The sequence below is a fragment of the Diuraphis noxia genome, unplaced genomic scaffold, assembly GCF_037042655.1.
Source record: "Diuraphis noxia isolate RWA-SAM2 unplaced genomic scaffold, SU_Dnox_SAM2 contig0005, whole genome shotgun sequence".
Taxonomy (NCBI): Eukaryota; Metazoa; Arthropoda; class Insecta; order Hemiptera; family Aphididae; genus Diuraphis; species Diuraphis noxia.
In genome coordinates, this window is record NW_028301715.1 from 22,288,470 (window position 1) to 22,301,776 (window position 13,307).

Here is a 13,307-nt window from a genome sequence, read left to right on the forward strand (position 1 = left end):
TTAAAATTAGCCAAGGGGAACATGGCTGACACGGTTTTTGTTTACATTAAAAGTGTCCCTTCTGATTTAATCTATTCTGTGATATTTTTTGATTTATAAATTCAGTCCTCGACATTCGACAACCATAAATTAACCGGTTACAGATGAAATTGAAAGAATACAATTAACGTAAGACTAAATTTACCATTAAAACCTTAAGTCCTCAACGCCTGTTTTGACGAGTCCTCCTTAAGTCAGTGGACTGTGTATTTAACTTCTTGTTCGTCTTAGAAGTAAACTGATTGGTTTTGCACATAAACTCCCACGGAACCGCAGCGCAGCGCCGCAGCCGATAAATGACGGTCGTTGACTGCGGCGCTTGTGAGCCTCACCTACGATTCTCTGTGAATGGCTGCAGCTGCATGTAAGATACTGGGGTGACACTAGGCGCCGTATGATAGTGCTCGTAGACTGAGGCGTCTGCGGCGGTTGTCCACGCCTAAGGACATTCATTCGTCGATGTTCTTCGAATGCTGCTGCATAGCGCCGTGTTGCGTGCCGTAGTCATTAGATAATGAAGTTATGGACGGTCCATTATGCTATTGTTCTATCTGGTGAGGAAAGAGACCTTGTGTTACCAATATGATTCAACATGTAGCATTCGCTACCGAACAAGGTTGGTATATTATACGGCACCCGACGGCAAACGTGTCCGATTATACAGCGTTTGTTAGTGACGATCAGTCTTCAGAGGGCCGACAGACTGTGTTCCGAATCGCATGTATTATGCAACGTATTTTGGCTGAAGCCTCAATGACAACACACAGATAATATAAGGTTTTATATATTTTATTATAAGAAATATTTTACGATAGGGCGAGGAATACTACTCCGTATGGCACGAACAATGCCCATAAATTAACGGGTTACAGGTTGGATTCAAAGAGTACGGCAGGATTGTGTGGCTAGTAATAAAACATAATATAAGATTCGATAGGTCGGAAACATTTTTTATTAAAAGCATAAAACAATAATACAAAATCAAAATAATCGTACTACGACTGTTGCTTCACATACACGATAGTCGTACCTCCTCTCATCGGGCCGAATTACTCAGCGACAACCGGACTCCCTTGCCTGCGTGCGCGGAAATGTTAAATAGGAAATAATATTGTTGTGGCCTCAGCACATTTAGCTTCACCGCTCGCCGGCCTGACCTATCTTAAAATTAAAATATTTCTATCTATTTTTCATATGTATTAAATAGTATTATATTGATATAAGCTATCAAACACAATTTACTGAATTTTTTAATTTTATATAAAATTAAAATATTACGAATTTCGAACTAAAAAATTTACTAGTGTTTGTGATTTTAACAAAATAAGATAGAACAATGGAATTCAAAAGATTAGTACACCTTTATTAATTTTGTATTGATTTGATAACTGATGATAATAATTTCAGAATTAAACTAATGGCTGTCGCAGCGTATTTAGCATTTGTATTTAATAATACTACCTTTATTTCAGAAATTTTAACATTTTAGATAATTTTATCAAATGCTTTCTATTTGGCATCTTAAATAAGTACATTTTTAATGCTTAAATTTAATGTTTCTAAATTTTCAAAACGTTGTGTATCAAATTATATATTGTTGGTTAGGTACTTTTAACGCACAAAAAGTGTGATGGTTTATACAGTTGTGTGCACCAATTGGTTTTTGAATGTTTATATAACACAGACATCGCTTCAATATGGTTAAACAACCAATATTGTTAACAAGACTGTAAAGTAACATCATTCGTTCATTTACCGCGTGAGAAGTAACTGTGTTGAAAATTGTGTTTACAAATCTAAAAATGATGATTAATACGTATAAACTTCTCAAAGGCCTTAACATTTTATTAGTTTATAATATCATGGCTTTAACACTTTTAACCGTATTATTCCATAATATGCATGTTAAAGCTGTAAAAATGAAAAAACTTTACAATGATACTGGTATGTATGTCATTTGTATTATGACACAATATTATATTGATACAATTATTGACATTGTGTATAGACAAAAATCTAATATTCTAAGATATATTAAATAGGTAGAAATGTCATTGTGTGAAAATCATACTTAAAAATGTCCGTAGTAACACTAGTATTGCACACATTTTTTTATTTTCACACAGGGTTATGCACGTAATAAACTTGAATGTTAAATTTAGTTTTAAAAAATTAATGATGGAAGACATTTTGAGGGGGTGAAGGTAATGCTCAAAAGTATTTATTAACCAATTCGTAATTAGTTTGAACAGATCAAATATTATTGTATTATAAAATAATTTAAATTTTAACGATAACGTGTAATTATAGTTTATATTCTGAAGTTGTAGATGATGGTATGTCGTTTGTATTATGACGCTATATTGACATAATCATTGTTTTTAAATAATAATCTATTATTTTAATGTTTTTAAATATTATATATTGTTTATGTAATTTAAAAAAATTAATGATTTAAATTTTATGTCGATCACATTTACAAAAGTCTGCAGTAGCACAAACATGATTTATTTTCATATATATAACATGAAATAAATCTGAATGTGAAATTTTGTTTTGAAAAAAAATAACGAAGGAAGACATTTAGAGATGGTTAAGGGAATGCTGAAGAGTAGACAAAAGTTGTTGGTCTGTATTATAGTAATATGATATTCAATCATATTCAAACCCAGCGAAAACCATGAAAAATAGTATTGTAATATTATTTTTATTTATATTTTATATTTTAATTCCTACTTAATAATTACATACAAATGTATTTACCATGTATTAGACTTGTGATTTAAATGTTTTTTATTATCTATTAATTTTAGAAATTTTATCAATTAAATCTCCATTTCTTTAACAATAATTGTCATTTTTATATTTTATTCTGCTGTGTATGTAGATTTTTTTTAGTTATTTTTCTGGAGTTATTAGGGCTATTTCATGTGTTATTTATAAGTCATCGACAACCCATTTCTACATTTTAGTTATTCATTTTATTCAATATATTCATTTATATTGATTTGAATTTAAAATCGTTTTAGGTGTTTACAGGAATGTGATTGTGCAGAAGAAAAACAGCCATGATAAAATCCAATCTACTCCAACTGAGAAATGCATACAATTAGGTTTATATAGAGGATTAATCAACATGATTGAAATGCCTGAATTCAAGTTAGGCGAGTCTGATTATAACACTGTTCATGAGAAATCACATGATGATGAAAAAACTCCAACTTACTCTTGTCCAAATTGGACATTCAAGAATTATGGTTTCTTAGCATATGCTTATCTCAGATCCTTATTTGATATAAACAAATCTGATTACTTAGATTCATTATGTAAACACCAACTGATAAAATTGCCCAAACCGGGTATTAGTAGATCAAAATTTTACATCACAGAGGATCAAAAGTTTATTATTAAAACTATTAAGAAAAGAGAACGTGAGTTATTAAGAAATATGCTTAAACATTACATCAATCATTTAAATTCAAATCAGGGCTCTATGCTGACTAAATTTACGGGTCTTTATGAGTATATACCCTCTTGTTTAATAAATATCATATTAGTAATTATGATTAATTTATTACCTTCAGACGTGGAAATACACGAAATGTATGATCTAAAAGGATCGACAAACAATAGATATGCTTTATATAAAGAAAATATGCCTACTTACAAAAAAAATAACTTTAACACAAGTTATCCTGAAGGTATATTGTTGATGCCAAATACTCTAAATGATCTTCTCAAAATCATCAAAAGTGATTGTGATTTTCTAAAAAAATATAATATAAAGGATTACAGTCTTTTAATAGGCATTCACTATATCGATCAAGTTCAAGAACCAGACACTTCTTTAAATAAAGCAGCTATAGCCAGGTGGGAACGTTTGATGAATAATTCAATAGGAATGGATAGTATTCAAGATACTACTAAAACTTTGCCAAAAGAAAATTTTGATTCATTAATAGGTAGTATACCTGCTCTAGGTGATAATAATAAACGATTATTGCTATTTGTTGGAATTATTGACGTATTTCAAAAGTACAGAATGTCGAAAAAAGTAGAACGTTTATTCAAAATCAATATACAATCCATTAATATTTGTGTACAACCTCCCAAAAATGATGTCACTGGATTTTACGATTTTTTGTCCACGTATGTAAAACTAATTTTTGTTTTTATATTCATTTATTAATTGCATTTTTCCTACATATTATAGATCTGTGTTTAAGCCACTTTCTTCTGAAGAATTGAAGAAGTATCCAAGCGACATAAAGGTTCCACAGCAATGACGATAAAATGATTACGTGATAAATAATAAGAGCACAATCTAAATCTATGCAATAAAAGAATTTTAAATATTTTTATAAAATTTTCATCTTTCACTGTAAACAGTGGTTTCATACCGAGAATAATGTAGCGTAGAATATTTTCGTCTAATTTTTTTGTTTATGATCAGACTGATCAGTACTTTTATATTCAGTTAGTTTTCTTTTTTTTATTGGAATTTGAAAGTTATCATTTGATGTACTTGCTCTTTTGCGTCCTGTTATGAACGTCTCCACTACCAAGTTTGTTCGTTAGTAATAAATACGCAGTGTTTGAGTTATCACTAATACTTTATTAATTTAATAAATTTTAAAAGAAATTTAGTTGCACAGAATAATTGTGAGACTTAATAAAATAACAGAGGCTCTGCTCAATGGTCTGCCAGAACTACACTAAATATTTCCCAGACGGCGAGCACGGTAGGGGTTCGCTCGGGCTCAAAACTGTCCACACAGCGAATTCTTAAGACCATGTGACTCCATCGGTTTACATGTTTATGCTTACACACTATACTATATTATACAGACAGGGGTTCACAACAGTCCTCCAATTTTTAAGTATGCATCATATACTTCCAATTCTGACATATGCAATCTCTTAAAATTTTTTATTTATTGTAAAATATTGTTATTATTAAATAATATTATAAATTTCGAATCTTAATAACTTTATATTATATAGACAATAGACATATAGTTATAAATGTTCAAAATGTGTGGTACATAAGTAAATTATATATTTATATATTTATATATAGTTTTAAATTAGTTAATTGGTTAATATTATAGACATAGAGTTTCCATATTTTAAATAGGTACTTACTTTCATATATGTAGATGAAAATTTGATGTGGAATTTATTGCTTCTGAAATAATTTTCTTTTCTTTTTTTCTCTCTACATATTACACACATAGCTTTTACATTAGATTTTACATTTATAATTTCGACGAAATTGACGAGTTTTATCTAGATGATACGTCAATGGAAGTTAAATAATATTAAAATTCCTGGGAAATATTGAGAAGATTGGGAACATTTTTTTATATTAAGTATATAATATATATATAATATATACCTATATATACCTATATATATAATATATTATTATATATGCAAGTATATATTTAAGATATATTTGTTCCTTTCGCGGTATGCTATATTCTACGTCCTCTAAAGGAACACTAAGCCAATAAAAAGTAGTAGGCACCTACATAAAAAATATAAGAAACTAACTATATAAGTTTTGAATTTTAAGATTGCATTGAGTATTTTCTTTGTTGTAAATATAAATTTATTTAGTTTTTTATTTGCATCGTTGTCAAATGATGATGGCTGACTGTGAGCCTGTGGCACCTAAAATTGTTTCGTCTTACCTCTTACCTATTCCCGTTAAAAGTATTATTTATAAATAAATTCCAATCGTAGGAAACAAAACAATAAGTAATGAAAAGTTTAGCAGTTTTAGACTATGATTTCTAATATGTATCATTAATTGATTTTGCTACGAATTGCAATTCGTGCTATTAATTTTTCAATAACTGTCCTGCTCTTGGAAACACGAAAAACTGACAATAGAAGCTGACAATATTGTAGCATACATATTATTACTATACAAACAATTTTTTTCTACTCTTGCACATTCTCTCAACCTTTGAAATGTTTATCTTTTGCTATTTTTTTTTATAAAACTAAATTTCACATTCAGATTTATTACATGCATTAACCCCGTCTGATAACAAATCATATGTGCACTACTGCAGAATTTTATAAGTATGAATGACATTAAGGTTAGTTTTTTATTTTATAAAATATACATTTCACATACTATTTAAAAACATTAGAATATCAGATGACTACCTATTTAAATATAGTGTCATAATACAAATGGCATACATACCGCTGATATTAATTGCAACAAGCTAGTCCATTTAAAAAAAATTGCCATCAGGGGCAACATAAAATTTGCCACTCCCCCCCTCCAAAAAATTTCATTTTTGATATTACACAATTGTAAAAATAAATTCTATTAAACCTATTCATATCACTTGTTAGGTCCAAACTAGATTATGGTTCAATTTGCTTTGGTAATTCTAACTTGAACATTACAAAAATTCTGTATCCAGTCCATAATACTGGAATAAGGTATTCAATTGGAGTCTTTTGAAGTAGCCCTATTACTAGCTTACTATCCATTACTGGAGAACCACCACTCCAGTTCCGCAGAATTAAGCTATCTCTCAAGTATATAACTAGAATCTTGTCTACACCAGATAGATAACTCAACATTTCATTATAAATGAAAATCATTTTTCATCTATTTATGAGTCAAACACTAAACTCAGAAAGCCACTAATCCTAAGATTATCAAAAGAAATTACAGACAACAATATCTCTCCTGACACAATTTTTCAACAGGAAACTTGCCTTATCCCCCCATTAAGTATACATAATTACGAAATTAATACCAGTCTATGTACCCACCTAAAAAAAAAATTTCCTGAAATAGTATATCGAAATCTATTTAATGAACTAATTCACACGGACCACCCTATCCATTCACAAATCTATATTGATAGGTTAGGTTGTATAAAAATAAAAGAAGTTCAATTTAATAAATTAATAAAAAGAAAAAATTATAATAGAGATATTGAAGGATATAAAAATTGTAAAAAAATGAAAAAAAAAATTACTTAACTATAATATACATATATGATATTCAGCCATGTAAGTAGACCATGTAATTATAAGTTATCCATATGCTACTTTATTATTTGACAATATTTGTATATAAAATTCATTAATATTTTTTTATGTTTTATTAGGTTAAAAACATTATTATTTAATATTCATGTCTTACAACATCAAAAATTTAATTTTAATGCTTATAAATAATACTTTAAAAAATTGGGTACTGCAGTAGTTGGCTAATATTTGTAAGAATTGATTAATTTTTATGTTATAATATATAGTACATTTTTACTTACCAATATTCAATTTCATATTAGCTGTATTAATATTATATTGTACACCCAGATATATATGATATTCAGAAAATTAATGAAAAAGCAATAAAAAATCTAATAATGTATGGAGTTAACAACTTAATGCAAATTTAATTTAAGTTTTGTTATTTCTTTGTACCTACTGTAGTTTTGTTTCAATTTTTGGTTTTAAACTGATTTTTCTGTTCAAAACAATGTTTAAAAAAAATAAATTGTTTGAGTTTTAAACAGAATATTTAAAAAAAAAAAAATACAATATTCACTTTAGATAGGTACACACATTTTACATTGTTTTGAACATGTTTTATTCGTTTGAACAATTAACAAAACGTTTAAAACAAAATATGTTTTAAATTTATGTATTAAACATGTTTTAAATTTATATATTAAACATGTTCAAAATAAATTATTTACAAGATAGGTATACAACATAAGACATAACAACTAACAAGTAACAACTAAAAACCCCGAGTTTTGTATACTTTACAATCGAGGATAACAGATAAAAAGATGTGTACTATTTTGACGTCACACGCAATTCAACCAATCACAACATATTAGCCCGATAAGCGAACCTTCTAATTATATTAACCTTGGGCGCGGGGCGCTCGGCTTACGCGATGTAGGTGATGCCCCCCATCACAAGATTCGATGCCCGCCGCGCCGCGGCCGTTGGAACGGAGACGGTGCACAAACAATTTTATTTTCTGTCTCTTTGTTCATAATAAATTTTGGAGAGTTCTTGCGGGTCTTTTTCTTTTCTGGTGTAATAAGATGATGAATGTCAAATTGGTTTAAACGATGAGGAAGTATAGTAGGACCATTTAATTTATTTCCACCTTGAAAGTGGTAACTGCACACACGAGCACCTGATTTAGGCTCATCTGTCCTTCTAAAATAATAAATATGATTTTTTTCATTTTTAAACCCAAAAGTTGTATAGTTAAATGATGAAAAATACTTAAAATTATATAAATATTTCAAGCAACCCTAACTATTTTTAATACCCATAATCTATAGGACATAATATAAAACATAAGTAAAGGCTTATAGGCAGAATCTAAACAAGTTGGAATGAAGTCAATTGGTGTCAATAATATAATACAAATATGTTGAAGCTACATATTTTAAAAATTAATAATAATGATGATTTGCATTTAGTAGAAAAAAAGTTGCAGAATTATGTCATAGTTACAAACATAACTTTTAAGCAATGTTGGACACGACTATTTGAAGTACCTAGGTAGTAGGTACAAACTTTTATTGACAAAATCAGTTTGAAAATTTTTACACAACATTTTATTTATAATTTTACAGTTATCATAGAAAATTGTCCACTATATACAAATTAAATTTGTTTTAATATTATTATTACCAATACTTTTACTACCAAATAAAATAATTTTATTAAAGATATAGGCCCAACACTACCTTATTAATTTTGTCCAATATCTTCTTGATTTTAATTCTTTTGGAAAGCGATATAAGCTACAAGGACTATTTTCAGTGTAATAAGCACAACCGAATACACAGTTTAAACCTTATTTAAACAATAGCATCTGTATATAATGCAAAATTGCTATTAATTAATAGTTATATAATTTATATTATACAATTTTAACAATACGTGATTAAACTGTGAGCAATCTGAAAAGCTTAGCAAAAATAGGGTTGCAAGCAGTGTAAATTAACTATGCACAGTGAATTAGTACACACAAACCTTAAGAATTTATAAAGCTAAACAATTCAACTTAAAAAACGTGTAACTACAATTAAAATATTAATACATTGCAATAGTTTTTGTTTGGATCCAACGGATTCATTGATAGGATTTGATAACGTGTATGACGTAAGCACTAATCGTCCGTTTTATCATAGATTATATATATATATATATATATATAATTATTATATAATTTTATATAATCTGTGGTATTATATTATTTTGTTCGCGCCCCTATGAAGGTGCAACTGCTCTCTCACCAGTGTTGGCTGACGTTCCCACCACTCACCGCTTTCCCGCTCGGACAGCGCCTCATGTTGCCGCCAGGCCTTTTGTTGTCGTTGGACACTATAGGTCTATTAATAGCACAGAATAGATTAAATCATAAAGGGACACTTTTAATTTAAACAAAAACGTGGCGGCCATGTTCCCGTTGACTACTTTATCAATTTAGTGTTATCAGTTAAAAAACTGATATCATAATTCATGATTTAATTCAAAAAATTTACATTAAGATTATTAAAAATCTTAGCAAAAGCATTTGTTACACGTTTTTTAGCGTGTACTGCTTTTTAACTGCAGTTAAAACATGCAGAACATGTTCTGTTGTGATCTGTCGTCTGTACTTTTTTGAATAATACTGTGCATTAGAAGCATTATATAATAACATACTCTTTTATCTTTTTTCTTCTCAATCTATTTTCTTATTTTTAAACCATAATCTTAATGTACCTTAATTAATTAATTCAAGCTTGCCTTCAAACAATCATGATCTATAAATTTCAAAACTACATTTTAGCTTCTAATAAATAAAATATATATTTTATTTAATAAAACGTGTATTTTTTTTTCAATATGTATTTAATATGAATACCTATTTAATCATATATTTGATTTATACTAATCTTATGCAGTTGATAATTTTAAAATTAAGAATCTTAAGCAATTAGTAATTAATTTGAATAAAACTAGAGGTGGATCTATACATTTTTGGAAAAACATTGTATTTAACATTTTGTTTTTCTGATATGGTTACACTGTTTAGCCAACGGGAAGATGGCCGCTATCGTTCGTATAATTGATCTTGTGCTTATTCAATCTAATAGCCATTGGGATAGCTGCCAGTTCTTCTTGTGATTATTTGACATCACACTTCATCGTCGTTCACGGTATCCAAGATCACGTGGTCATCACCTTAAATTGTCAGATCGGCTACTACATGGTTCTTTATCCACTTTCATCTCAACCATCTGCAGTTCAACGTTTCACCTTCTGTCTTCTTATATTGTGTATTGGGTAACTCTGGCATCATTTAATAACTGTATTTGCATTTTTTACTTGTTTTATTTTATTGCTATTTACCCATATATTTTTAATTGACATTGGGTCAATTAACATTGATTGATTTATATATTTTATTTATAATTATATTCAGGTGGATTGGACATCCCCTGGAAAGTCATTATTATTATTATGTATATTAATGGTAATTGAATAAATAGTTCATTGTTTTTTTTTTTTTTTTTTTTAAACAATTATCCCACGGCACCTTAGGCCATTGGGAAGGGGGTGGTACTGTAGGTTTATGGAACGCTAAGGTGTGTTACACGTGGGTGAGTTTTGGCAGAATTTTTATTGGGGCATCCGTAGGTTTCTGCCATGTCCCAGAGTGAGAGATGGCGGCAGTTCATTGTTAACAGTCATTGTAATTTCAGCTATATCTTTAAATTCTGTGGTGCGAGTCGTAGGAGCCAACCGTCTAGTACAGGAGCTCTTGCGGTGAAAATAAACTTATAATTTTATAATATAAATGATAAATCTTTTTTTTAGGATGATAAGAAATGTTATTTTCACAAATGCAGCTAACAATTAATGTGAACATTTCTGATTGGTCACGTAATTTTTCTCCCGAGACGCTCGTTCAAAAACGTGGTGGCCACCTTACCATTGGTCAATCAGTGTTATGTTACCTTACCATACCCGAAAAACAAAATATTCATTACATTTTTTTTTTTGAATTTTATTCAAATTTTAACTTGCTACTTGCATAAAAGTTTTAACTTTAAAATTATCAACCGTATAAGATTAGTATATTAAATCAAATACATATTTAAGTATTAACATAATTACATGATGGAAAAAATACACATTTTTTTAATATCTAAAATATAATATTTTATTTTCTATACGCTAAAATGCATCCGATGTAGTTTTGATAGCTAATAAAATACGATTGTTGAAGACAGGCTTGAATGGTGGAGAAAGAAAGTCAACGCAGGTGAGTCAAATTTGGAGGAAAAAAATAAAGAGGCTAGGTTATTACAGGTATATGATGGCATGTTGAGCAAAAATTAGAGTAGTATCCAAAAAATTGAGGAGCATGTTTTTCTCAAAATGATGCCCACATAATATTTTGATATTTATTTTTGAGATAGAATGCCAGCTGGCAGTTAACAGTGATGTAACCGAATTTCGTTGATCATTTGAATCAAAAACACAAAATTGTTGTAAAAAAATGGTATAATTTTACTAAAAAACACAACTGACTTGGTCCTCGTTATATATTGTACACTGGATTGTTTACTAAACTAAAACCATTTGGTATATTGTGTAGCTGTGTACTTAACATGATGTTGTATATATAACAAGTATAGTCGAATTGTTTGATAGTTAACATCATAATAAAATAAAATATAAAAAAAACCGGCAAGATCTTTGGGAAAAGAATAGAAACTAATAGATTCTTTTTGCGTTTTCATTTCCCCACTCAATATCACAACTCATTTAAAAGAATAACACCTTTATTAATTTTGTATTGATTTGATAACTGATGATGATAATTTCAGAATTAAATTAATGGCTTAATGTTGAAGAAGGACTCCAGAGTCACGGTGACCTCTGAGTGCAATGCCTTGTCGGCCACATAGTAGTACCGAATCAATTACTGGAATAATAATTTTTCGATTGTTTTCTTTTTGAGTTTTTTCAGCTTTATTTAATTGATGATAAACTGAATCGGATTTTCCTATAACAATTGCAGAAACTGATTGACAATCGATAACACTATTTTGATGATAATTCGTTTTTTCAAGACTATTAAACCGTTCTACAGCATGCTTCCATTTATTAAAAGCCTCTGTGCAAAGCTGACCAAGCGGCTGATTACCCTTACCACCTTTTTATTGAGAAAAAAGCACACAATATTTACAGTAAGCGCCATCTTTTACTTTACTATAAGCCAGCCAATTCCATTTTTCTAGCCAGCTATATTGACATTTTAAGAGTTTCTTGCCATGCTCAGTAGAAGGAAATGAAAAAGTCTTACCTGGAATCCAGATGTTTTCTAGGTATTTAATTTTTTCAGCATCATTCAATTTTTTACCAACATATATGTTAATATCGAAAATACTATGGTCAACTACACTCACTGTTTCTGTATCAGAAGTTTGAACATCATCAGAATTCAGAAGTAAGTTTAGAATTTGATTCTGATGAATCTAATACTTTAAAATATGTATTTATACGTTTCATAATGAAAGTATAAAGTACAAAATACGAATAGAACAGAAATATACAATTTTATATTAACTGGACAACCGTTTACGACCGTTTGGTTAAGATAAAAAAAAAGCAAATTGTTGTTTGATAATACGGTACGTTAGTAGGAACATAATTGTAGGAGTAGCTTAAAAGTTATTGCGATAAGCGATTATCATTTACGTATGTCGTATAAAGTAAACACGTTTAAGTTAATGTCTATGACAGTGTGACCACAATTAAAATAATTGGTAGCACTATTTCAATTTTCAATTCTCACCACGGACCACGGTTATCTACTAAGGTTGGAACTCGCTACTATGTTCCCTATGAATAGCCATGTCGAAGTGGCGTAACTAGTGAACTAAAAGCGCTAGTAGTAGTTGGCCCGGTTTTAATATATAAAGAATAGGATAAAATAAGTTTTTTTATCTAAAATTTATAAAAATTTGTGTTGTAATGAAATAAATAAGTTAATTTTGATACGGAATTTTATTTTTTATAGATTAAGATGACTTAATTTTCAATAACTATAATTATTAATTAAGTACGTAATTAAAAAGAAATATTATACCGTTTATTGTGATAGAAAATTGATATCACGTTTTTCCCTCCAAAAACGAGCAGATATCATTCTTCAATATTTAATATTTTTTTTTCGAGTATTTGTTTTTGACGTTATA

At 29.0% G+C, this 13,307-nt stretch overlaps 1 protein-coding gene across 3 annotated transcripts in view; it reads left to right on the plus strand.

The window, feature by feature from the left end:
- The window catches only part of LOC107164944 (phosphatidylinositol 4-phosphate 5-kinase type-1 gamma-like), a 40,402-nt gene extending 35,760 nt beyond the window's left edge, over window positions 1-4,642 (plus strand). For 2 of the 3 annotated variants that reach the window (XM_089228728.1, XM_089228729.1), the window contains 2 exons: window positions 3,069-4,188; window positions 4,253-4,642. In XM_089228728.1, the coding sequence (XP_089084854.1) occupies window positions 3,176-4,188; window positions 4,253-4,325 (1,086 nt within the window). In that variant the 5' untranslated portion in view covers window positions 3,069-3,175 and the 3' untranslated portion in view covers window positions 4,326-4,642. Of the gene's footprint in view, window positions 1-1,801; window positions 1,984-3,068; window positions 4,189-4,252 lie in introns of those variants that run through there. The other variant, XM_089228727.1, reaches the window with a different exon arrangement.
- The last annotated feature ends 8,665 nt before the right edge of the window (window positions 4,643-13,307 follow it).